The following is a 24,572-nucleotide window of genomic DNA, read 5'->3' on the forward strand; positions in this document are numbered from 1 at the left end:
TGGCCCCGCCCACCGCCCCTCACGGCCGCGGGGCCGCCCGGGCCGAGGGGAAGGGGCGGGGCGAGCCCGGGGCGCGTCAGGCGGAAAGGGCGGGAGCCGCTCCCCGGGACGGAGCCCTCTGATTGGTCGCTGGCGGAAGCGCGCGCCCGCGCGCGGCGGCGCGCGTGAGCCGTTCCCGCCCGCTGATTGGCCGGCGGGCGCGTCCCCTGCGGCGCGCGCTGACCTTGCCCCGCGGATCGCAGCCATGGTGGCGTACTGGCGACAGGCCGGGCTCAGGTACGGCGGCGGCGCCGCGGGGAGGGCGCGCCTGCCGGGGTCACAGCGGCGCCGGGGCAACGCGGGGTTGGGGCGGGGGAGGCGGCTTTGGGGCCGGGCCCGGGTCTCACCGCCCTCTGTCGCCCCGGCCGCAGCTACATCCGCTACTCGCAGATCTGCGCCCAGGCTGTGCGGGCCGCCATGAAGCCGCAGTACAAAGCGGAGGCGGAGAGGGCAGCGGTGGCCACGGTGAAAACGGTGAAGCCCAAAAAGGAGTGAAATGTAAGTGGGTGGGGTGGGCTGGGTGCGTGGCTGGGGCTCTCTAGCGCAGGAGTGGCGTTAGCGGCGGTCTGTGGCTGCTGAGTCCATTAATCCCCAGTATCGGGAGATAATCGGCTGCATTTCGGGCTTGGGAGTGCAGGGACCGCGGCTGCTGTGCGCGAATGTGCGCAGGTGTTTGTGACCCCATTACTGTGGGATGGGAAACAGCCTGATCTCAGTCAGGTGGGATGTACTGTCTGTCAAGCCCTGCACTGAACCGCCTGGGCTTTGGTCAGACTTGTTACGGGCTTACACAGAACAGCTGCGGCTCTGTAGTGACGCTCACAGGTTTCTCTGTGATTTTCACCTTTTGTACTTGCTAAGCCAGCAGAGAGCCTCTCTGAGCTGCTCCTTTCCCTGATCAGCAAGTTCGTTGTGTGGGTTGTCTGCTCTGTGTGAGACAGATGCTGCTTGTACCTTTATTTGTGCCATTCCAATCATCACAAGCAGCTGAAATATTTTCTGTTCCGGATAGAACAGCTTCTGTTCCTGATCTGAGATTACCTTTTGTTATTTAAACAAAAATTGAATAACTTGTATTTTTAATCTCTTGTAGGAGCTGCTCTGTGGTGAATAACAGCAAATTGCAAAGCTGTAGGCGAGCTCAAGACTGCAGTGTAATGTCACCAGATGAGCTGTAGAACTTGCCTGTGTATGTAAATTGACATGCTAATAAATGTAATTTCTGAATGTGTGGAAAGTGTAGTTCCTCTTGAAACAAAGTTTCTGTTCTGCAGAGGCATTTACTTTTCAGTTGTGTTAAAATACAAGGCTGCTTTTAGCACAGTCTGGATATTCAGTAGCAACACTGTTTATTTTTAAGCCAAATCTCTTTTTGGGTTTCACGCTGATATTTCGGGTACATAAATGAGTGAGAGATTTGGTTGTTGTTTAAAACTTTTCTGCCTACTTCATATAAATGATTACTTTGGAAAAAAGTCCTGGCTAAAAGCTGTATAAACAGAGAATATAGCACATAGGTTTGAAAACTGGAAGCAGGATAATCGTGCCATGGATGTGCTGCTGGAGATCTAATCTCCAGGTCTGAGACACTGAGCAGCGAATCAGGAACTGGGAGAGCTGGTGTCATGTAAGAGGTGGGGAAGGAGACACAGGAATCTGGACTGTTTATCCTGCATTTCCTGCTGTGTGTGTCCTCAGAGCAGGGATGACATTGTCCCACTGCACAGGAGAATTGGCTTCAGGTTCCTTCACCGAGACTGAGCTCAAACATGAGGAGTTACTTTCTTCAGAGAACAGCAACCTTTGTTAAACCTTTTCATCGAAGAGTATAGCTAATTTAATTCAAAGTTAGTTCTTGCAAGAATAAACTATGGGGGTTTGTCTGTCAAATGTTTCAAGTATAAAACTTTCATAGAATGGTATATAATCTTTATTTAAAAGAATATTATAAATACATTAAGTAGGCAGCTGTGATGGCAAGAATTTTTTTTTCACCGAAGGCAAAATAAGATTTTTAGTGACTGCCATAGAATTTATATTAACAAACTACAAACCATTCTATGTAATTTTTGTTGTACTGAATGTTAGGGAAAAAAAAATTTACAGTAGTTAGTACCTAGGAAAAAAAATACCACACCAAAACTCTAACACAATGTCACAACTTAGTGTGCTAATGTAACTCAACCTGTAGTTAGAGATAGAAACAAACCACACCATGATAATGAATACAAGCTCTGCAGTAATATAAGCCAGCAATGTGACAGAACAATCAGAGTACTTATAAAATAAAAATGTGCACATTCAGTCATTTGCCCCCTGTTGTTTCTGCAGATGTACATCAGTCTGTGGAGTGATCAAAGAGTCACTGCCTTTGGAGGCCTCAGAGATGTGCACATGTTCCTAAAACAGTAACGAGTTCACAGTCAGCAGGGACTGTGTTTACCTGAGAATAAATAAATGCCATGAGCTGACAGCACATTTTGCTATTGCTTAAGATCCTGGTCTATATACACAGGCACAGTGGCTGTATAGTACATTCAGTATCTGTGATCATGTTCTAAAAGTGAATCCATTTACAGGAAAGGCTGCTGAGAGATAACGTGTCTTCAGAGTGGATCGGTTTTGGGAGAGATTCGATCTCAACAGTTATTTAAGACAAAAAAGCAGAGCTGCCATTAATTTCAAAGCACTGTGTTGTAATATCAGATATACTTGGCCAGATGCACAGAAGTTGTTCTGAAGAAATGTGTTATTTTGGGTATGCAGATGATGCCTATTGCTTTGTCTTTAGTGAATGTGGACAGGCTCATTCAGAGAGGGTTTTGATGCTTTTTACTCTGCTTCCTTTTCTGGCTTGGCTTCTGCTTCCACTTCTACCTCTTCAAATTCCTCCACGTCTGCAGTGGCATCCTGGTACTGCTGGTACTCGGACACGAGGTCATTGGTGTTACCTTCTGCTTCAGAAAACTCCATCTCATCCATGCCTTCCCCCGTGTACCAGTGGAGGAAGGCTTTCCTCCTGAACATGGCCGAGAACTGTTCGGACACCCTGATGAAGAGCTCCTGGATGGCCGTGTTATTGCCAATAAACGTGGCTGCCATCTTCAGCCCTCGCGGCGGGATGTCACACACGGCCACCTTCACATTGTTAGGGATCCACTCCACAAAGTAGGAGCTGTTCTTGGTCTGGATGGACAGCAGCTGCTCGTCCACTTCCCTGGTGGACATCCTGCCCCTGAAGATGCAGGCGACGGTGAGGTAGCGCCCGCGGCGGGGGTCGCAGGCTGCCATCATGTTCCGGGCGTCGAACATCTGCTGGGTGAGCTCTGGCACCGTCAGGGCCCGGTACTGCTGGCTGCCCCGAGCTGTCAGCGGGGCAAAGCCGGGCATGAAGAAGTGCAGGCGAGGAAAGGGCACCATGTTCACCGCCAGCTTCCGTAGATCCGCGTTCAGCTGGCCGGGGAAACGCAGCGAGGTGGTGACGCCGCTCATGGTTAGGGACACCAAGTGGTTGAGGTCCCCATAGGTGGGATTGGTGAGCTTTAATGTCCTGAAGCATATGTCATACAGAGCTTCGTTGTCAATGCAAAAGGTTTCATCCGTGTTCTCTATCAGCTGGTGGATGGAGAGGATGGCGTTGTACGGCTCCACCACCGTGTCGGACACCTTGGGTGAGGGCACAACGCTGAAGGTGTTCATGATCCTGTCGGGATATTCCTCTCTGATCTTGTTGATGAGGAGCGTCCCCATGCCTGAGCCCGTGCCACCACCAAGGGAATGGATGAGCTGGAACCCCTGAAGGCAGTCACAGCTCTCACATTCGTTCCTGACCACATCCATGACGTTTTCAATCAGTTCAGCACCTTCCGTGTAATGGCCCTTGGCCCAGTTGTTGCCAGCGCCTGAATTACCTGTGAACAGAATTACAGAAAGAACGGCCACAAAGTTAGCAGGAGAGTTTTTGAAGGACTTCCAAGCCCCTTTTGGGACAGCTGCCTGCAGTCAGTTTGCTGGCAGTGTGCTGTACGTACCATGGATAAAGTTGTCAGGTCGAAAGAGGGGCCCGATTCTGCTGGACCGGACGCTGTCCATCGTCCCAGGCTCCAGGTCCACCAGGATGGAACGGGGCACGTATTTATGGGCTGGAACAAAACAAAATGAATGCAAATAATTACTGCTACTGGTCAAAGAAACAGGCTTACAATACGCTCTGGGAAGTCCAATCCACCTAGGGTGGTTTAGGCTTTTTGGGGTTTTTTAATTACTTGTTTTACCCTCCTGTTGGCTCTGCTGAGCACTTACAATAAGCCTCATTGAAGTACACGTTAATTCGCTCCAGCTGCAGTGGTGAATCCCCACGGTAGTTCCCAGTGATGTCAATCCCATGTTCCTCACCAAGCACCTCCCAGAACTGCAAAAGGAAAGAGGTACAACACACTGAGAATGATTTATTTATTTTCAGCATGTGTTCAGCACCAGCTCTGGGAACTGTGCCTGAAGCAGGGGATGCTCTGCCATTTACTTACCAGGTCAGAACAGGGATCCTTCTCTACCCCTCCCAAATAAATTTGAGGAAAAAGTTTAGCAGATCATTTCATAAATGACCCGTGCGCTAATAGGTGGAGGCCCTCAGTTTGTTCTCTTTATAGTAAAAGAAAATTGATGTTAGTTTAGATAACAGTTACTACTTGGTATGAGCTTAACAGAAAAGGTTGTGAGGGCGTGGATTAGGGAGACTTGCTTTGAGTCCTGTCATGCACAAGTGGGACCATGGCACAACAAAGCTGGCACAGGCAAATTTGTACATGAGCAAGCCTTTCCTCAAACAGCTGCTGGTTCTAAATGTCCTATCTTGACACTCATATGGATGTGCTCTTGTGCTGGGCTCTTATCTGGGCAGCAGCCACAGCAGTGTTCATGCAGACACACCCACCCACTGTAATGACCAGGCTATTCTAATATTAAAGCTCTCCTGGGTTAGCATCCAGTCCCAATTTGAGTGTACAAATACACCACTATCAACAGGTACACGTCCCATGCTTCATGTTCCATTAAAAGGAATCAAGGTTAGGTGTGGGAGAAGGGAGGAAGAACACAGCAGAGCAGTCCCATGTCTTAAAAGACCTCCCAGCCCAAAATAGGTAATTTTGGTCAACTTCCTATTTATCAATAAAAATAAAAAATAAAAAGGATGGACATCACACAGTAATTGAGGGGTAATTTTACTCCTAGCCCAGAAAGTCAGCAATAGTGACTACTCCCTATGTCACAGCATGCCAGTGAGCTACACAAAAATACTCCAAATGACACCTGTCTCTCTCAGGAGGCCAGTGACACTTTGTGTCATTCTACACTCTAAGACAGATTATGCTGTTGATTAATATGATCCCATATGATCTTTAAGACCCCTTCCAACCCAGACCATTGTATGATTTATTATTTATTATTATATATGTATGATATTATTTAAGAATAAAATGTGGCAGGGCTGCTGCATGCCTGAGCTAAAGTACCAGCAAAACAACTTCACAGCCCTGGAATTACTGGCTCTGTCACTTGCTCCAGTATCTTCAGAGTATGTGAGTTCTCCCTGGGAACAGGAGTCCCAGCAGGAATGCTCTGTAATCACCGGGCCACAGTTATTGCAAATGAACATTAACCTTAAAGGAACAAATCCAGCTTTTGCCTTTCATACCAAAATACTCGTGTTCCCTGCTAACATGCCGTGCTTCCCACCGCTGAGTTACAAGGTGATCGTCCCCCCAAAAGTCCCCATCCATTGACGATGTGTGACCTGCTGCCTCTGATCTCCTGCCACTAATCAGTGTTGAAAAGAGACCTTACCTTGGATCCGATTTGGTTCCCACACTGGCCAATCTGCAGGTGCACGATTTCACGCATTTTGTGTGGCTCAGAGCTGTCGGTGGCTACAACCTGCCCAGGCTCTCCAGCTCCCCAGGACGAGCCCTCTGCCTGCTGCTCTATCAGCTACACCCAGCACAGCCCGGCCCAGGGGCCCTTTTATACCCCAGGGACTGTCACTCAGCCAGCCAGGGGAGTAGCCAGCCCCAGGCTCTGCACCAGGGCCTCTTCACTGCCCGGGCACAGGTACAACAGCACAGGTGCACCACGGAGTGCCTTGGAAAGCAGCACTGTCACATGCAGCCCTTCCCAGGTCTCTGTGCAGCAGTGTGGTGCATGCAGATATGTGCATATTCTGTTTGCGTTGCATTATTTTATATTAGACATAATCTATATACAAACATATGTGCATATGCAGAGATTATAGCCCAAAGTGAGTGATCTTAATTTATTAAGCACATGTGCTTCTGCCACATAATTTAAATTTTAGCATCGCATGAGTCATAGAGGACAACACCCATAATAAAAATGGTAACAACTTGTGAGCAGGATTGCAAGGCAAACTCCAGTTCACTAGCAAGCATAATTCCTGATGTTTGACTGCATGGAGGGGGAACAGCAGCAGGAACAAAAAATACTTTGTAACACATAAAAATAACAGTGTACCCTCAGTGATGCATGGTCCTTAAATACTACAGGAATCCATCATTTTTAGCCACAACCTGAATTAACTTGTGACTAACTTGCACAGTTAACTCTCTCCCTTCATTTCCTGACATTAGGAAATACAGCATTTCTAATATTTCCTAATTTCTTATATCTCAGATGGGCTTCAGAACTTGCCAGGAAAATGCTGGAGGTGAAAAGCCCATTTCACTGAAGTTCTCTGAAGTGAACTGTAACATGCACTGAGGGAAACATCTCCCTGTGCTAAAGGAAACGCCGTGAGGCAGAACAAGACACAGCACAGGCATGTTTGGCTGCTGATAACCAGCACCAGTATCACTGAGCCACAGAAACCCAGGGTAAATTGACTCGTGGAAGCCTAGAGCAGTTTCATGACATGTCAAATGACTGTCACTGCCTTGCAAGTGTTCCTTTTAAGGATGGGGAAAGGAACTATAATTTGGAAAGCACCTTAAAACCATTCAGCATAAAATGGTGACAGTGGAAGGGCTTGACTCACTGAACGTGACTGCTTGACCACTTTATGGGTTGCTAGAGATAAGGGATTTCTGAGCTTCCATCTGGTTCCAGAAGAAAAATCAGCTTATTCCAGGCTTCCCCTCTGACTTCCACTTCTCCCACCAGCCAATGAAGGAACAGAAGACTGCTCCTGACACAGAGCTCAGCACCAGAAGTGCATTTAAAAAAAAATAGAGAGCAAACATCTGTCGTCCCCTGCCATGCTGTGAGCATGCTGCTTAGGGAGCAATAAAAGCAAGACTTCAAATGCAGGTAGATTCATTTTGTTTCCTTAAAACACAATCATTTTATCATTTTCCAAAAGGTAAGTATTCTCTAAGCCAGTTTACCCAGCGAGACACAAAAAATGTTCTGTTCCATTGCCATATTGTCAATATTTCCCACAACAGCTTTGGAAATCTTCTACAATTCCCTAAGAAAATTCTGAAAAGGTTATTTGGACATTTACTTAAAAAGCACATCTCATTTTATTTATGCACATTTCATACTTGTTTTCTCCAACCATCCTTAGCTAAGAGCAGTAATGCACATCTAAGTTGTATATTCAACTGCTGCACTCTAAATAGACGTTGACACATGTCAATAACAAATACTAGATAAATACAATATAAAAATATAAATTAATATGAATTTAAAATACGCAATGTATTCACAATTGACACAGCTTAGGAAGAGGCTGAAGGTGCTAATACACTGTCCAAAAAATTTCACAAAATAACTTCAGCAATAAATATATTCACTGAGCACATCCCACAAGGAAAGGGGGAAAAGGGAAGTAAAAGAAATATGCAGCCACTCAATAGGGGTTTTTCCTCTTGCTGAAAATAGCTCTCTAGAATCATGTGCCTCCTCTGAAGCCCTTCCTTAAAGAGCCTTAATTCCGGCACATGACACCAGGCAGCTGAGATGCTTTGTGGAGCAGATGTGAGCTTGGGCCTCTTTTCCCTCTCCTCCCCATCTGCATTTCTGTGACCCTCTAAGCCTGACTTTATCCCAAGCCCGGCCTAGGAGGGGCTGTTTCTGTGTAGGTTTGGTTGCAGGCCGGTCCCTGCTCAGCCCAGAGAAGCCCCAGGCCTGTTGACAGCCCGAGGCTCTTCCCAGCGCTGCCTGGCACATGTGCGGCTGCAGATTAGTGAGAGAGGCACTGGGGAGAGAGGGGCTGAGCTGCACGGGCCGCCTCACAGGCACTTTTGGCACTGGGGAGATTAGGAGCAGCCTGGCACTGGGCACAGCTGGCCCGCAGTGGTTTTATCGGGCTGCCCACTGCTTCCAGATACCACAGCCCTGGTGATGGGCTTGAGCTGAGACCACAAAGACGCCAGGTTTTTGTGGTTGCTGGGCTTTTTGTGGTTGTTTTTGTTTTCTTGGTTGATTTTTGGGGTTTTTTTAACTCTATCCCAAATAAATATGCATGTGCATATTTACAGGAGTAATGCAGGAGGCATTCTGGGATACTTTTTTTTAATGGTTTGCCTGGAAGGAACTGGCTTTTCAGAGTAGCAGAGAAGATTGTTGAGAGGAAAGCCTATTCAGTTTGAGATTAGCCTGGCTGCAGGCCATCAGGTAATTTTACAGAGATCTGTGAATGACTACCAGACCAGCTGATGCAAGTCTTAACTAACCTGGGCTGGCTGAATCACCCTTAAGAATGATACCAAAACCACTGCATTCAACTCACAGGCTCCATTCGTGCTCTGCTGTTCCTTTTGGTGTGTTGGTTCTCTGTGCCTCAGTTTCTCTATTCATAGTGTGGAGCTGATAAACCTCAGGCTCTCTACAGAAAGTGCTGAAAGCCAAGGAAGAGAAGCTAGGAGGGGAGAACTGTCTGTGGTTTACTAAACCTGTTTATCAAACATGAAAGCTTCTAGCTAATGTATGCAAAAGAGACTGAGAATCCATTCACACAGTCACTAGAAGCTTCTGCAGGAAAATTAGAAAACTATTTTTACTATTGGCTAAATCTTCTAGCAAATAATAAAGAACCTTCAGGAGCAGCCTGGAAAATGGACACAGGCCTGTGTTCCTTTGCTAATTGTAGCATTAAAGGGCTTGAGAAATCCAGAACTTGGGACTAGGAAAAAAAAAAACAAGAACCAAACAAAAAACCCGTCACAGTCGCTGGCCACAGTCTAGCACAACGCTGAGGTGTTAGGCCAAAGGTAAAGAAACTTGTGTCCCAGACACAAGTCCTCTTAAGGTCACGGCCCGTGTGACCACGTTTTTGAGCTGGAAGCGTCGCTGGGGGCTGGGAAGGCGGGATCTCCGTTTGTCCCTCGTCCCCAAGAGCTCCAGCAGCCTCGCTGAGGCGGCACCGAGGGGGCGCAGGGCGGGCCCGCCGCAGGTGAGCGCGGCCCGGCCCGGCCCGGCCCGGCCCGGCCCTCCGCTCCTCCCCGCCCCTCCCGCCGCCCTCAAACCCCGGCGCGGCCGCAGCCCGGCAGCTGCCGCTGTCCCAGCATGGCCCCGCTGCTCCGGCCCCTCATCCCGCTGCTGCTGCTGCTCTGCGGCTGCCTCTGCCCGCCCGCCCGCGCCGGGCTCTACTTCAGGGAAGGGCAGCACTGCTACCGACCGGCCCCGCGCAGGGCGCCCGGCCTCAGGTGCGCCTCGCTGCCGCCTGCCCTCCCGGGTGGCGCGGCGGAGAGCAGCGCTGGGCAGGCACGGGGGGCTCCGGGGGTGCCCGGGGGGGTGCCCGAGGGGTTCGGGGATTTCAGGGGTGTCCGGGGGGGGCAGTTCGGGGGTGCCCGGGGGAGTCCGGGGATTTCAGGGCTGCCCGGGGGTGTCCGGGGGGTTCTGGAATTTCAGGGCTGCCCGGGGGGCGGTTCGGGGGTGCCCGGGCGGGTCCGGGGCCGCTCCGGCCGTGCCGGGTCCGGGCTGGGGGGGGGCGGTCACGAGGCCTCGGGGCCGCAGCGGTCACGTGCCCCCGGCGGACACTCGCGGCTCGCTGTGGAGCGCGGTGAAATCCGTGGGTTTGTCTCCTTTTTAAAATTTATTTATTTATATTTTAATTTTTTAATTTTTTTAATTTAAAAACACCTGCCCGTCTTGCTCCGGGTGCTGCCGGCGCTACCTCGTCGTCCCGTGCCCCCCCAGGACCTACCCCCGCCCGCACGAGTACCTGGAGGTGTCGGCGCTGCCGCGGAGCTGGGACTGGAGGAACGTGGATGGGGTGAATTACGCCAGCACCACTCGGAACCAGCACATACCCCAGTACTGTGGCTCCTGCTGGGCCCACGGCAGCACCAGCGCCTTGGCAGGTACCCTCGGGCTCACCTGCTGCCTGGGCTCCCCGCTGGGATCGGGAGTTTTTGGGAAGCAAAGGAAGTTCAGCTTCAGGTTACTGACAGCCGGTATAAAGTGCTAAATCACTGCAGTGACTAACGCAGCAAAACCGAGGCTGAGGTGTGTGTGAATACACCAGAACAGTGGGAATGCCCAAGCTGAAGGCAAAGAGGGTTGGTTTCAATAGAAAAAGCAACCAGAGTGAGGCTGTCTGCACCTCATCCAAAGGCAGCAAGGGGGGAACGCTGGTGTGTGGTTGAAAACCTGTTTGCAGAAGGAATGTGGCCATAGCTCCTACCAAACTGCTCTTTAGGTCCTGGGGTTTCTGCCCTCCCCTCAGAGGTGTGGTGATGGCAGCAGCAGATGCAAAAGAGTTGTCAGGTCTCCTGGTACCTCACTACAGCAGGGGCTTTCCTCCGTGCTGGCAGTGAGGAAATGAAAGAAGATGCCTCTTCTGGGGTATTTGCTACAGGAGCCCTGTCATTCCATGAGCTGACCACCACAGCAGACACAAAAGTCTGATTTCAGCCTTTTTCTTAGTCAAGGGGAAGTAGTGGTTTGCTACAGATGGGGAAGTAGAGGCTCTAGAGAGAATGCATGATTTGCATGCAACAGCTTCGTGCTGGAGAAGCACCACTTGCACAGGGAGGGTGTAGGAAAATTACCTGTGAAGGAGAAACAGAGGAAACTGGGGAGAAGGGGGAAGACAATGCAGGTGTGAGCAGGCAGCAGGAATCGTACAGCATACAAGGATGTGGACATGTATGACACCTGCCAGGATGAAGTACTGGGATAGTAAAATACAGCAACTTGCAGGAAGATTAGTCTGGGATGATTGATAGCTCCCTGTTCAGTCAAGTTTATTTGAATGTTGTTGCCACTAATAGGATTTAAAGTACTGCAGTGGCATCAGTTAAGACTGTTAATGCAGAAAAGCAGTTTATAAATACTCGTCAGGAAGCTTTTTCAGCCAAGTAAGCTTGTTGTTTCTGACAAAAGAAGACAGCAGGGTGGTGGTGCCTGTGTGAGATGGCAGGATAACAGTGAGATGCTGATGTAACAGCAAGGAGATCACTCTGAAAGCTTTCTCCTGCATTTAGACTGTCTCACAAAGCCAGCAGCCTGGGCTCCATGGGCTTATGCATAGTGCTCTACTCCTGTAGAAGATGCTGCTCAGAGCTGTTTTTATGAAGTGTATTTGAAAACTCTTTGCTGTCAAAGTCAGGAAACAGATCTGGAAGTTTTCAGAAGCTGTGGCTTGAATTAAAAGAGGTCTAGGGCTCTTCAAGGCTTTAGACATATCTCTTATTCATCTCCATGTTTTTGCTGAATTTTTAATGGAAAAAACCCTCCTAATGGAAACCCACAACAATAACTCAGCCTCTGGTTTGAATTAGGTCACGCTGTGTTCCTCACTGCAGACAGCAAAGGCCTTTCCAGCCACAAGTGCTGCTGTCTGCACCCAGTGCAGGTTCCATGAAGAGGAGACAGTTTCAAAACCAGCTGCAGTGTGTAGCCACCCACGTATTCCAGCAACAAACCCCAGTTTCTTCTCCTTGCAGACCGAATCAACATCAAGAGGAAGGGTGCTTGGCCCTCTGCCTACCTGTCTGTGCAGAATGTCATTGACTGTGCTGACGCTGGCTCCTGTGAGGGTGGGGACCACTCCGGGGTCTGGAGGTACGCCCACGAGCACGGCATCCCCGACGAGACCTGCAACAACTACCAGGCCAAGGATCAAAGTAGGATGGCTCTGCTTTGCTGGAGGATTTCTTCCCATGTTTTAGTGTATTTTAAAAAAAAAAGTTTTGGGTTTTCAGAGTACTGGTTCCTGCTGTTTGACTGACAGAACAGGTTTTATTTACGGGCCTGTGTGGTCTCCTGCTTCAGACAGACAATGTAGCACTAAATCATGCTCAGGCAAGTTTGGACAGCTGAATTGTTTTAACTTAATCTCTTAAATCTGTGACACACAATCTCTAATGTACTGAAATGTTTACAAGTGTCACCTCAAGCTGAACTAAGAAAAAAATTAACCTTTGGTCACGTATGACTGGAATGGTTTCTCTATGTCCTCAACAAAGTATTTATACCTGTGAAGGGAAGAACAGTAAGTGGTGATAAAAGGGACTTTAAATGTGGTTTCCAGAAAATAATTGAGTTCACCAGAGAGAATATGTATTAATAATTACTCTGAAGTTACTAATATCTGCCTCAATTAAATTATAAAACCTCAGTGTCCTACAATCACTTCACTTGAAGAAAAGCACCTTCCTGCAGATTCCAGTGGTAATCTCACCTCTGTTTTACAGAGTGTAAGAAGTTCAACCAGTGTGGAACTTGTGTCACTTTTGGAGAATGCCATGTGATCAAGAACTACACTCTCTGGAAAGTTGCTGACTATGGGTCTGTCAGTGGAAGAGAAAAAATGATGGCAGAAATCTACACTAATGGACCAATTAGGTAAAGAAAAATACATGAAACTCAATGTACATTTTCACTCTAGCACATGTCAGCAGCTCTGCTCTAACATGCAGACTCTGGTTTGTATATAAACTGAGATCAGAATTCAAAATACAAGAAAACCAGTTGGTTTTTAGCCAGGCCCCTGCCCTGATCCCCTTGTATGACACCTCCTCTCTCTGTTTTCTTGCAGCTGTGGCATAATGGCTACTGAAAAGCTGGATGCCTACACAGGGGGACTGTACACAGAGTACAACCCCTCCCCTACAGTGAACCACATCGTGTCTGTGGCTGGCTGGGGCGTGGAAAACGGCACAGAGTATTGGATAGTTCGTAACTCCTGGGGTGAGCCCTGGGTAAGGACACACGGCAACACACTTCTGGCTCTGGAGGGAGGGTGGGGTTTGTCACTCGCAAAACTACAGCCTGTGGATATAAAACTGAAACTTCCTTTGAACTGCCAGTTCAAAAATGACACCCAGCCAATCTGAAGACAAGGATATTTGGCCAAAGCTATTTGAGTCATGTCAGCTCTATCCCAAATTCTACCTTTCAGCTCCTGTTATGGGCAGCTGGAAATTGCTGTTAGTCGTAGGCAAAAATCCAGTCATGCACCTGGACTGGATGAGTGGGATGTAAATTCAGCAAAGCAGGTTGCCCCATGACTCCAGGGCTACGCTTCAGCTTGAGTGAATTCCTCCACTCACCTAAATCACTCATATTTGGCAGGCAGAAGACTCACCAACACACAATTCTCTACAGCTGTGCTTCCTAATTTACAATGCTAATGAAATCCTTTGCAGGGTGAAAGAGGGTGGCTGAGGATTGTGACCAGTGCCTATAAGGGTGGAAGAGGAGCAGACTACAACCTGGCTATTGAAGAGGATTGTGCATACGGAGATCCTATACTGCCTTGATTCTACACGGTACAGCTTTGTGTCTAGGTTCTGTGGAAGCTTCCCAGCACAAGCTCCTCTTGTTTAAAGAACAATAGCCAAAACTCCTTCAACACCACCAGGCAGTTCTGCAAAATTAGCCCAGATGCAACACACAATGCCTTCCAAAAAATACAGAACTGCCCTAATTTTATTTACATCTTGAAGTAATTCACCCATGAAGGAGTTGTCTACCTTGATGCACAGTATTAAAATCACACTGACTGAATCACAGAACCTGTATGTGTAAATATCTATTTTTTTTAAATACAAATCATGTAGATGTACTGGGAAAGTGTACTCAATATTTGGGTCTAGAGCTTCTTTTAAATTCTGTGCCAGTACTGACTAAATCTGTTGCAATGATGCAAAAGCCATGATAACTCTGGACATGCTAAATTAAAAAGATTAAACCTTGTTTCCTTGACCTCCTGGTGAAACAGTGGTGTTGGAATTGTTAAATAATGAAGTTGCTTTTATCCACAAAAATTATGTAATGGGAATTACTTTAACCAAAGGACAGTCTGAACACTTCTTACTTGATTAGTCTTGTCTTTGCTCAAATTTCTTGCTTTAATATGTGACTGTGCCCTCTTTCTCCTAAAGAGGCAAAACATAAATTGCCATAACCCAGAACTTCTCACTCCTATGACAAATCAGTGCCAGATCAGATGTTACTGCCTGGCATTGCTAAGTGATTTAATAAACAGACTTTTTCTCTTACATGACTGGGTATTTATTATAAGAGCTTATTAATAGAGGTGTGTGGTTGTCTCCACCTGGATGGTGCTGCTTTCACTGGTCTTTGTTCAGTTTTATACAGCAAGGCTGCTGGTTCAAACAGCTGGGTATGAACAGGAGCGTGTGCCAGCACTGATCACAGCATCACAAAGGGTTTAACCAGTTCAAAATCACCTACAGAGGAACTGTTCAGAGGAAGTGACACCAAGCAGAACACAGGAAAGTAAAAATAAACCTTGTTTAAACTGCTGGCAGAGCTGCACGGTCACAGAGCAAACTGCTCTTGATTATCACCAAGAGCTTGCACAGGGCTGTATCCTAAATTGATTCTCTATAGGGTGAATCATTTCTGCTGTTATTCTACTTAAATTACAAAAACTAGGTCATGTGCAAATTTTAAATGGTGAGAGTTAGCTGGAATAAGAGTAAATCTTCTATTCAAAGATAAGCAAGGAACAGCCTCTACAGAAGCAACTTTTCCCCTTTTCAGGTGATTTCCTTTTTAAATTTACATCCATCTGGACTTAAGAGTTTCAGTGTCTTTTAGAAAGCAGGCTCTTCAGAAAACAGATGTGCTTGGAAAAGCAAAATGTGCTTGTTTGTTCAAGAAAATGACTGTTTGTTTGGAAGTGAGGGGTGTAAAGAGGAATCCAGCCCAATGAACAGAGAGAATGAGCCATAATGAAACTGAAAGACATCTCTGGAAAAGAACAAACACCTTTATTTAAAGGTAAGTTATATTGTTGGGTGTTCTCCCACAGCTTGGCATCAGCCAGGACAGAGTAGAGATCAGTATAAAAACAAAGCCACAAAAAGCAGTAATGAAATTTGGGCACACATTTCATATTTTGGGACAGTAATGACACGGTAATGAAACTTACCAGTAACATCTGATGCATCTATTTAGCAAAAAATAGATTCTGAAAGGTAACACACACAGAATTCCTCTGTTAATACGAAACTAACCTTGGCTGTTGCAACTCCTCTTGTGTTACACAAAACATATTTTTGTTTTCATGTAGGATATTTAGAATTCTAATATAATGCAAAGAGGAGGAACAGACATTAGGGCTTCTGTGCTGCAGGCACAGAGCAAATCCACAACTTCCTATTTTTTACAACTTGCAGCATCAAAGCCTAGAGCATTCAAGACCTATTCAGAGAACTATCTGCAAAGTGTTTTGGAACTAGGAATTACCTTACCCCTTCTTCATATTTTGTTTATGACACAAAGAAACAGTGACAAATTCTGCAAGTTCTTTCAAATAAATATGTTTCCTGCTATCCGTCCTCTTCAGAACATTGATTTACACTGATTTGTGTAACAACAGAAAGGCCTTTGGTATAATTCCATTTTCCAAATGACATTAACAGTTCTCTGATATGAAACACAAACACTCTTCTGGTTAAGAATTTCAAGGTCACCATGCAAGTCAAGCAAATGCCCTTCAGCCTTTCCTCCTTGTTTTAGGTTTGGTGGTTTTGTGGGGTTTTGTTTCCCAGTTACAGAACCTCACGGGTGGAGAGCACAGCAAAGCAGTGACCATGAGCTCTGGCTGCATTCTTGATGTTTTCCACTGCTTAGTTCATCATAATAAAGTTAGATTTGCAATGAGCTTAAAAGGAGAGAAAAAAAAAAGACACAGTTCAGTACATTACTATGATTCTGATTTATATATTTGCATATGGATTTCTGCATTATGTAAATAATTAGGGTTTTAGGGTCTGGACAGATGTTTCTGATTGAGGATGGAGTATAATATTATGACAGACAACTTTCCTTCCTTTCCTTGCTGCAGCGATAGTTCCCAAAAAGCAGTGTTTATCTTCACTTTCCCCACTACTACCCACAGATTCTTGATCACAGGAAAATTGCTAAACACAGGCCCCTAAAAGGGAAGTTGTCTGTGAAAATAGCTGGCAGGCATTCCTATATTTAGCAATCTTCCTCCTAAACATTATTTGCATGTTGTAGCAGACACAAATAGAAGAGGGTATGCAAGGAATGAACGTGACTTACCTATGAACTCTGTGACAGGATCGTGTTCGCCCTCTGTTTTTATAGTGCCTGCAATACTTTCATTCTCCAAGATGGGAAGAAAAAGCTGTACAAAGTCTGAGGTATAGGGAGGAGCAATCACATCGAGCACCTGAAACAGCAGACAAAAACTGATGATTCTTGCTCTTACAGGGGGAGGAGGGACAATATTTAATTCATATACCAGTCTTGGAAGCATAGAAGTAGTCGGATGGAGAACAAGACGTCTCAAGTGCAAGTAATTGGTTATGTACTCTCAGAGGGCTCTATGAGTACCTTGTTACTTCCAGAAGTCAGGATCAGCAGGACCAAATCACATCCTGGTGAACACTGAGACATTGCTCAGACTCTGACCTGAACTTGAAGTATTTCTGAATATCCAAAACAAATGGAGCTGATTTTAAACTTGATCTCTAGACTTCAGTAAACAGTTTTTGCTGCTGACCTCTGTCACAAAGTATCTGATGAGCGAGATGTCGGTGTCCAGCTTCTCCAGGCATTTGCGGATGTAGCTGACGACGGGCAGGACGTAGCCTCGGCTCAGCGAGTGAACCATCCTGTCCAGGAGAGTCTTCTTCAGCTCCAGCTGATGGGGAAGGGAGGGAAGAGCCAACACTTCAGAATTGCCCTCAGAGTGTGCAATTTTTATCCATTCAGTATCTGCTGTGCTACATTTTAACCACTTCTACATTATCCCTGCTGTGAGAGCAAAAGCTGTTGAACTGGGTAGGAGTGACTGATGTAAAGTAACAAAAAATACTGAATCCTCTGAGTATCACCTGCTCCATCACATCCAGCTGAGAATGTTCTGTTTCAAAGAGCTTGACAAGAAGTTGCAGAACTTGGGGATGAAGCAGCTGATGGCATGTACTGATCTGCAAACAACACAGCAAAGCGAGATGCTCAGAACTGCAATTTAAAACATAATGCAGCAGACAAGTTTACATTGATGTTCAGTGCCAGACAGAAATTCATTTAGGAAAGCATTCCATCATTTCTTTCTATAATGCCCAAGTTTTCCTGGCGTAAATAATGCTGAGCTGACAAAACCAAACCATTTACTCTCTGCATATTTACTGCCTTTCTGCAAATGGCAGGCACTCAGTGTTACACAAGAACCAGAACTGTTCTTGCTCTCCAGCACAGTCCCCAGACACTCTTACCTCATCCAGCAGTGCCAGGTGAACTGGGGTGTGATCAGTCTGCAGCTGGAAGTACCGTGGCTCTGACACTGTCCAATCCACCCACTTCAACACACCCATAGCCACCACTGGGAACCTACAGAGAGACAGCACTTTAGCACAGCAGCATGAAAAATAAATGGAAGTTTTATTAGGAACCCAAAGTAATCTGCCATCGCTTTCCAGCAGCACAGAAAAGCATGTTCTGCCACCCAAGGAGGACAAGCTGTGTGTGAAAGACAGGATTTATGAGTCATGAGAGACTCCCAGCCTCTCTGCTCACCTGATGCACTGATAGAGAGTGCTCAGTTCTGCAACCAGCTCTGATGCCCCTTTGTTCTCATTGCAACACAGATTGTGAACAGTCTCAATGGCTTTTGAGGTCGACTTGAGTTCATCCTTGTTGATGCTGACTCTCTTGTTCTGCAAAATTATTGCAAAGTTGGAATGCAAAAGTTGCAGATGTCTTTGGTTATTTAAGGAAAGGAGCTTGACCTGCAATAAGCCTAGGATTGCAACCTGTGTCTCAAAATTCAGACTCACATGCAAGTTTCAGAAGAATTAATTATGAGTGAGCTGAAGTACAAGGATGTTTGCTTTATTTAATTCTCAGCGCACTCAGACGTTTGTTTGATCCTCAGGATCTACACTTTTTAATCACCTCAGCTGAAGGCAGAAGCATTTCATATTAAAATAATTCAACTAAGCTGAATGCATTATTTTAAACTGAGCGACTTCACAACCATACATTTTCTCCAGCACAGGCAGGCTGCTGCAGGTAAAAAAGAATATTATTCACAGAAGTGAACATTACCTTTTTCCACATCTCCACAACACTAGCTGCATATGCCAGTATGTGGATATATTTATGTTTGTGATCCTGGTTGATCTTAGCACCTGGTTTAAACAAGGACTGCATGAAGAGGTCCAGAAATGCAGGCACTCGAATCTGTGCAGAAAAAGAACATTTTATCAGAGCCTGAGAATCATGAGAGGTGACTAAGAATGGAGGTTTTGCATCTGATATACCTTGCATAGAACAAGATAAACACATTTTCCTTTAAGAGTACATTAAACAGTTTCTGAAGAAACCCAGACTTTTGAAAGAAAAAAGGAAAAAAAGGAATCAGTTACAGACCATATTTCTAAAGTATCAAAATCTTGCCTTTTCTTACCAAAATCCATGTTAGAACAATGCAGTGAGAAATGTGAAATGTACAATTTAGGCCTGCTTGTAACAAACTGCTAAAGTGGGCAGTGATTTTTTTTCTGAATTTTTGTTTGTTTAAAGAATTAATTCCTTGCCATCTTTATCTCCTATGGAAGCGTTCTTTAATTTAGTTATATGTAAAAACACAACTTGGAATGATTAAAAAACCCCAACAGAAGTACCACAAAGCTGATGCAAACCAGAATGCAAGCATCAGCTTCAGTTTGATATTACTTACAATTACAGAGGGACAAGAGAGTGCTGATTTGATTTTTGTGTCCATACAACACTAAGCACAAGGCACCCATTTCCGAGTGCTACTGTAACAGAAATACGTTTCAGAGGTTCCAAACAGGTAAATACTGACCAGTTCTACTGGAGGTGGGTCCATGCTTGTAAACATTTTGAAGAGGACAGTGATATCTGCTGGATTCAGAGCTCCTTTGGACAGCATTGCCCCCAGAGCCTGGCAAGCTCGGGGGTAGGAGGCTGCAGTACCCAGTGCTAAGGTGATCTGACTGGCATCGTGGCCTCTGCAGGCAGAGCAAACACACACAGTGACTTACTCTCTTAATTCAGACATCTCACTGAGTCAACAGGGCATATTCTATGGGATGTAATGCCTTAGGGTAATTACAGAAATAGGCTTGTGTTTGCCTTGTTTATTTCCAAAATGTTAACAGAAAAATAAAAAAAATATTTCTTAATAGATAGAAACATCAAGTCTTTGCTATTCCACTTTCAGGTCTCTCTGGAACAGGATACTGAACTTTTCTGCTGTCCCACAACTTCAAGCCCTGCTACAAGAACTGCTCTGCTGCAGCTAAAGATTCTCCTTTTGCTGGTGAAAGGTGACGAAGGACGAGCCAAAGCCAGCAGAGTTTAGAGGCTGTGGCCAGTGCCATTTCCCCGGTGCCACAGCTGCCACTCACTTCTCGTGGGCGTAGCGCTGAACCTCCTGCGCGATGCGTCGGACGGCGGAGCCGCCCTGCTCCTCCTGGGCCAGGATGGACATCATGGACTGAGCAAAGAGGTACGTGTGTTCTCCATGGCACACCATCTTCTGTGAAAGCACAGCACAAACCTCACCAGACAGCAAGGGAACATGCCAGAGTCCTTCTGCGATTACGTTGCCGTGAGAGCAAAAGGGGAGGGAAAACAAACGGCAACATTGCAAAGGAAAAAAAAACAAACAAAGCACAAACAACTGAACAACAAAGGCCAAACCCCAAAAGCCAAGAGGAAAATACAGAAAAGCACTGACACCACACAAGAAGAAATTTCTGAATTGAGAACTTCATTTCTCAAATTCCAAAACTGAGAGGAAAATCTGTTCTACTTATGCTCAGTACTTTCTCTGCAGTATTTGAACACTAAGAGAAGTTCAAAGCCAGCTGAAAAATCATTGTGCTGTTTCATGGCACTGAAATGCTGGGTTGATTCAGATGGCAACTTTCACACTGAGGATGATAAGAGAATTATTTTCATTTGCCAGGGGACTGACAATACTGATCTTTAGATCTTGAAGTACATGTTAAAAACAACAGTTCTACGCCCACCTTTTTACAATCCATTTAATAAATATAAGTGTCACATAAGCAACCCAAAGAATTCTTGGTCACAGAATGACCAAAAAGCATAAATTTCTGGGTTTTAACTCAGATATACCTTCTCTTCATAAGCTTTTGTAGGACATTGGCTACAGTCCCACAGTGATCTGTAACTCCTAACTGGAAGAACACTTCTTTTTCCACATTAAAAGGTGGGGGGGACAACCCCAAAAAACCAAACTTACAGCAAACTCAGGGAGGTTTTTCTCAAGGTTTTCTTCTCCTCCATCTAAAATTGTTGCCAGAGATGTACGCAGGACTCTGGAAAAGACTTCTAGTTGCTGACACGCTGTTGAAACACTGGTTATCTCCCCTTGGTACCCAGCATCAGATATAAGCTATAAAAATAAAAACATCACAGAAATCTTGTGTTATTTACATTTCTATTTCTGATATCCTAACAAATCCAGAAGAACACAGAGAATGCAAGTTTCACCTCTGCATACACTGACTGGAATTCACATTTATATTGTGGTCTACAGAAAAGGAAACCAATAAAGATGTAGCAAAAATAAAGCACAATAATAAAAAATGTAGCAGAGTACACCAAAATATAACATTCTTTTGTTGTCACAGAAACATACAAAACTGACTGAGATGTTCCACTGCACCAGAAATCCAGAATTTTTAAACGGAGATCAAAGGAAAACAAACAAGAAAAAAAAAAAAAAGACCCCCACACCTCAACAAAAATTGAAAAAGCAGTACTTCAAACTGGGAAATTACACTTACTCCAACCTGTAGCACAAGTCCTCCCACCAAGGTGCACTTTTACTCGTTAGTACTAGCAGAAATACATAAAAGATACAAGCAAGACCGCAACTAATATTTGATGCCAGAACGATCAGCCCTCTATGGATAGTCTTACTGATTAGACTTAAGCATAGTACCTTCACAGTAAAATTAAGCATTAAACAATCAGGATGGGCTTCTGCCAATTTGTAAAAAAGGTCTCTCCACGTGGTATGTGCTATCATTTGCTCAAGCCAGGCTGGAGTCTGAAAAGAAGAAAGAAATTTAAGAATGTCTTGTTGTCAGGATCAGAAAAAGCAATGCTTTTACCTCTCAGCAGTCCTGTGAGTTGTTCTACAGAGCTTTATTACAAAGGAGGATGCATTCCAAATTTCCAAGCTCTCTAAACCTCTGAGGACTCCAGTGAGACAGAGCTGGTTTTCTGAAACCAGTTGTTCCTCAGCCAAAGAGCTCTGAAGATTTAATTTCCCTTCCCTTCACCACTCCATCAGATGAAGGCATCTAGGAAGGATCCTCTGTAGGGACAGCAACAGGGATTGCATGCACACCTCTCCTTCCTCTGTAAAGATGGAATCTGCTTTCCGAGGGTCAAAGTGCTTGATCAGTAAGCTCTTCAGGTGGTTCTCTACAGTCTCCTGAACCTGCATTGGCTCAACCCCTGCACAGAAGGAAGAAAACACTTGGCAGATGCAATGCAGTCCAGTGGAACACAGCAGCAGCATCCCACATTTTCCAATGAGAACAGACAATACTCCAAAATTTATCAGCACAGAGAAGATGAGAGGAGAGCCATCAGTTCCGCTACTGAGCCACACTGATACAGATTCACAGACTTTCCACCTCTTTTTCCTAAATGCTAAACTGTTTAGGATCTCAGGCAGGTCACAAGCTTCCTCCTTCTCTCCGCATCAGACACACAAAAGGAAATGCCCAGGACTGTTAGTGGTGTAACAGCAAAATGCAGGGGTGTCTTAACCAAAACAGGGATTACCAGGCTGGGGCACAAACCCATGTTACTGCACACTAAAGCTCATCCTTTTAAATACTGGTCATCAGTATCTTTGATAGTATTCTACAAAATAACATACAAATAACAATGAGTAGTTCTACACTTCTGAAATGAGAATGCAATAATTCTGGTAATGTAATGACAATTACATAATTCCATTACAGGAGAAAAACACTGCTTATATTGTCTATAGAACAGCAACCTTGCCCTTTGAATGAAGTTAAAAAGAAGCTATAATTTATGCAGCTGTTTCAACTATAAAACCTTTTATAGCACAGTTTGTTGGCCTTTCATCAACATATTGCTTCATTATTCTCCAAGTGGAATAAACCTATTATTACAAAGGAGTTAGCCACATACAGGATGACAACTTTATAACAATCCACTTCCTGTGTATGATCAAATTTGCCACAAATTCAGATATTTCTGACAGAATATAAACCCAAGATACTCTGTATCTTGTATCATACCTGTCTGAATGAGCCACTCTGCCAGCAAATTGACAGTCTGTGCCACTGCAGTGTAGTTTTCAGAGAGGAGCTGAATAACATTCTCTGGAGATCCTCCTGCTTGGAAATATCTGATGAAAGGATCATAAAAGAACTATCTGAGTCATATTAAAACCAAAAATAAATAGAAGTCTAAATTTAAAGGGAAAACAACAGCACCATTTATAGATTTGCACACATTTCCATACCAAGTGACACCTCGAACACATCATAACACACATCAGGTCACACTCACCTCTTCAACGTGTTAAATATAGACGGTTCCATTATATAATCAGGCGTTGAAAATTTCTTCAGGCACTCCTGCTGAACTTCGGCATCATCTTCTCCCTCCCCATCCTCATCATCTTGCTGTTCACAAGCACAGTCAGGTCAGCCTCCCCGTCCCGTCTCCCCCCACACTCCCATATTCAGGCTCTTTTTGCCCACAGGAGCACACACACCTCGCCTCAGCACCGCAAGCGACCCGCACCCCGACAGACAGCGATTATTAACGGAGAAAGCACAAAAACCCGCAGCGCCTTCCCTGTTTAACCCCGGGCCCGGCCCAGCCCCGGCCCCCGGCCCTCACGCCCGGCGCTATCGCCTCAGCCCGGAGCCCCCGCGGCGGAGCGGGAGGGCCCGGGGGACGCTCCGGGACCCGCCCGGGGGTCGCTCCGGCTCCCTGCCGGGGAATACTCCAGGACTGTCCCGGAGGATGCTCCGGACCCAGGGGAACGCTCGGAGTCCATGCCCAGGGGTCGCTCCGGGACACGCCTGGGGCTGCGCTCATGCCTCGCCCCGCTCCCCACGGCGCTCACCGCGCCCCCGTCCGCCTCGCTGCCCCACTCGGCCGCGCTGCCCTCAAAGTAATCGGCGTCCTCCATGGCTCCGGCCCGGCCCTGCCCGCCCGGCGGCCGGAACGGGCGGAGCGCCGCGGAATGGCGGCGGGGGCGGGGCGGGAGCCCGGCATGGCGGCGGTGAGGGGCCCTGAGGGCGGGCGGGACGTGCCGGGCAGGCTGTGAGGGGAGGCGGGCAGTGGGCACACACTGCCTCGGGGGGAAAGAAGCGGTGGAGATGTAACATCAAACTGCCCTGCAAAGCCTCCCAGCGCAGCAGCAATCGGACGGGAATTGCAAGGGAAGAGGAAAAGAAGGGATGCGTTGCTCCAAGGGACGTGTTCTCCTTGGACGTGTTCTCTACGTGTTTTCCAAGGGATGTGTTCTCCATGGGATGTGTTGCCCCAAAGGATATGTTCTCCAAAGGATGTGTTCCTTTCCTGGCTGCAGCTGGACAACAGCAGTTCCCTCCCTCCCTCCCTCCCATGGAAGCATGAGGGATGTTGAACAATAGCAAGTTGATAGGAATGATGTTAGAGTAGAATAGAAAAACTGACAAGTAGGAAAACAAACAAAAAAACCCCAAACAAACAAACAAAAAAAGGTGGGTAGCTTTGGAGAATGAAAGTGGGCATCTCTGGGCAGAGGAGAGGCGCTGTGGGAGCCACATCCCCTGTCCTGGGGGTTCTGCAGGCAGGGCAGCCTGTGACACAGGATTTGCTCCCCATCCACAAAACTGGATCCCCAGAGCACTGGCTGTGCTCACCCTGGGACCTTCCTGGGGATGCTGAGCAAAGATAACGGGTCAGAAGGGTCCCCAAGGAAGGGAGGGACAGGGAATTGATGAACAGGGGGCAAGTCTAGAATGAAAACTGATCACATAATCAGGCCTCAGCAAGGAGAGCGGCATTAGTGAGACCAT

At 46.3% G+C, this 24,572-nt stretch overlaps 4 protein-coding genes across 4 annotated transcripts; 2 read left to right on the forward strand and 2 right to left on the reverse strand.

Moving 5' to 3' along the window:
* Positions 1-120: 120 nt before the first annotated feature.
* ATP5F1E (ATP synthase F1 subunit epsilon) lies at positions 121-1,276 on the forward strand. The gene is made up of 3 exons (XM_038158686.1): positions 121-276; positions 411-537; positions 1,133-1,276. The coding sequence occupies exons 1-2, from the start codon at positions 245-247 to the stop codon at positions 532-534; spliced, it is 156 nt and encodes a 51-aa protein (XP_038014614.1). The 5' UTR covers positions 121-244; the 3' UTR covers positions 535-537; positions 1,133-1,276.
* Positions 1,277-1,946: 670 nt separating this feature from the next.
* On the reverse strand, positions 1,947-7,687 carry TUBB1 (tubulin beta 1 class VI). Its single transcript, XM_038158681.1, has 4 exons — positions 5,884-7,687; positions 4,342-4,450; positions 4,071-4,181; positions 1,947-3,950 (listed from the first exon to the last, which is right to left on the reverse strand). The coding sequence occupies exons 1-4, from the start codon at positions 5,938-5,940 to the stop codon at positions 2,872-2,874; spliced, it is 1,356 nt and encodes a 451-aa protein (XP_038014609.1). The 5' UTR covers positions 5,941-7,687; the 3' UTR covers positions 1,947-2,871.
* Positions 7,688-9,491: 1,804 nt separating this feature from the next.
* CTSZ (cathepsin Z) lies at positions 9,492-14,504 on the forward strand. The gene is made up of 6 exons (XM_038158683.1): positions 9,492-9,701; positions 10,195-10,358; positions 11,946-12,125; positions 12,696-12,846; positions 13,040-13,202; positions 13,650-14,504. Exons 1-6 carry the CDS (start codon positions 9,562-9,564, stop codon positions 13,761-13,763), a joined length of 912 nt encoding a protein of 303 aa, XP_038014611.1. The 5' UTR covers positions 9,492-9,561; the 3' UTR covers positions 13,764-14,504.
* Positions 14,505-15,223: 719 nt separating this feature from the next.
* NELFCD (negative elongation factor complex member C/D) lies at positions 15,224-23,699 on the reverse strand. The gene is made up of 15 exons (XM_038158680.1): positions 23,633-23,699; positions 23,068-23,183; positions 22,794-22,903; positions 21,863-21,972; positions 21,452-21,559; positions 20,747-20,899; positions 19,884-20,014; positions 19,319-19,484; positions 18,556-18,690; positions 18,025-18,164; positions 17,724-17,838; positions 17,340-17,435; positions 17,006-17,146; positions 16,543-16,672; positions 15,224-16,138 (listed from the first exon to the last, which is right to left on the reverse strand). The coding sequence occupies exons 1-15, from the start codon at positions 23,696-23,698 to the stop codon at positions 16,104-16,106; spliced, it is 1,752 nt and encodes a 583-aa protein (XP_038014608.1). The 5' UTR covers position 23,699; the 3' UTR covers positions 15,224-16,103.
* Between the last annotated feature and the right edge of the window lie 873 nt (positions 23,700-24,572).

Source organism: Motacilla alba, chromosome 20, assembly GCF_015832195.1.
Source record: "Motacilla alba alba isolate MOTALB_02 chromosome 20, Motacilla_alba_V1.0_pri, whole genome shotgun sequence".
In the NCBI taxonomy this organism is placed as follows: Eukaryota; Metazoa; Chordata; class Aves; order Passeriformes; family Motacillidae; genus Motacilla; species Motacilla alba.

Excerpts from the sequence above, each read along its gene's own strand:
- NELFCD (XM_038158680.1), bottom strand. The coding sequence starts at position 23,698 with ATGGAGGACGCCGATTACTTTGAGGGCAGCGCGGCCGAGTGGGGCAGC. Across the intron at positions 21,973-22,793 it reads AGAGTGGCTCATTCAGACAG|GGGTTGAGCCAATGCAGGTT; the intron begins GTATGATACAAG and ends CCTTCTGTGCAG. Across the intron at positions 20,015-20,746 it reads AAAACCTCCCTGAGTTTGCT|AAGATGGTGTGCCATGGAGA; the intron begins GTAAGTTTGGTT and ends GTGCTTTCACAG.
- TUBB1 (XM_038158681.1), bottom strand. The coding sequence starts at position 5,940 with ATGCGTGAAATCGTGCACCTGCAGATTGGCCAGTGTGGGAACCAAATC. Across the intron at positions 4,451-5,883 it reads GGAACCAAATCGGATCCAAG|TTCTGGGAGGTGCTTGGTGA; the intron begins GTAAGGTCTCTT and ends TTCCTTTTGCAG. Across the intron at positions 3,951-4,070 it reads ACCTGACAACTTTATCCATG|GTAATTCAGGCGCTGGCAAC; the intron begins GTACGTACAGCA and ends TTCTGTTCACAG.
- ATP5F1E (XM_038158686.1), top strand. The coding sequence starts at position 245 with ATGGTGGCGTACTGGCGACAGGCCGGGCTCAG. Across the intron at positions 277-410 it reads TGGCGACAGGCCGGGCTCAG|CTACATCCGCTACTCGCAGA; the intron begins GTACGGCGGCGG and ends CCCCGGCCGCAG.
- CTSZ (XM_038158683.1), top strand. The coding sequence starts at position 9,562 with ATGGCCCCGCTGCTCCGGCCCCTCATCCCGCTGCTGCTGCTGCTCTGC. Across the intron at positions 9,702-10,194 it reads CGCAGGGCGCCCGGCCTCAG|GACCTACCCCCGCCCGCACG; the intron begins GTGCGCCTCGCT and ends GTGCCCCCCCAG. Across the intron at positions 13,203-13,649 it reads ACTCCTGGGGTGAGCCCTGG|GGTGAAAGAGGGTGGCTGAG; the intron begins GTAAGGACACAC and ends AATCCTTTGCAG.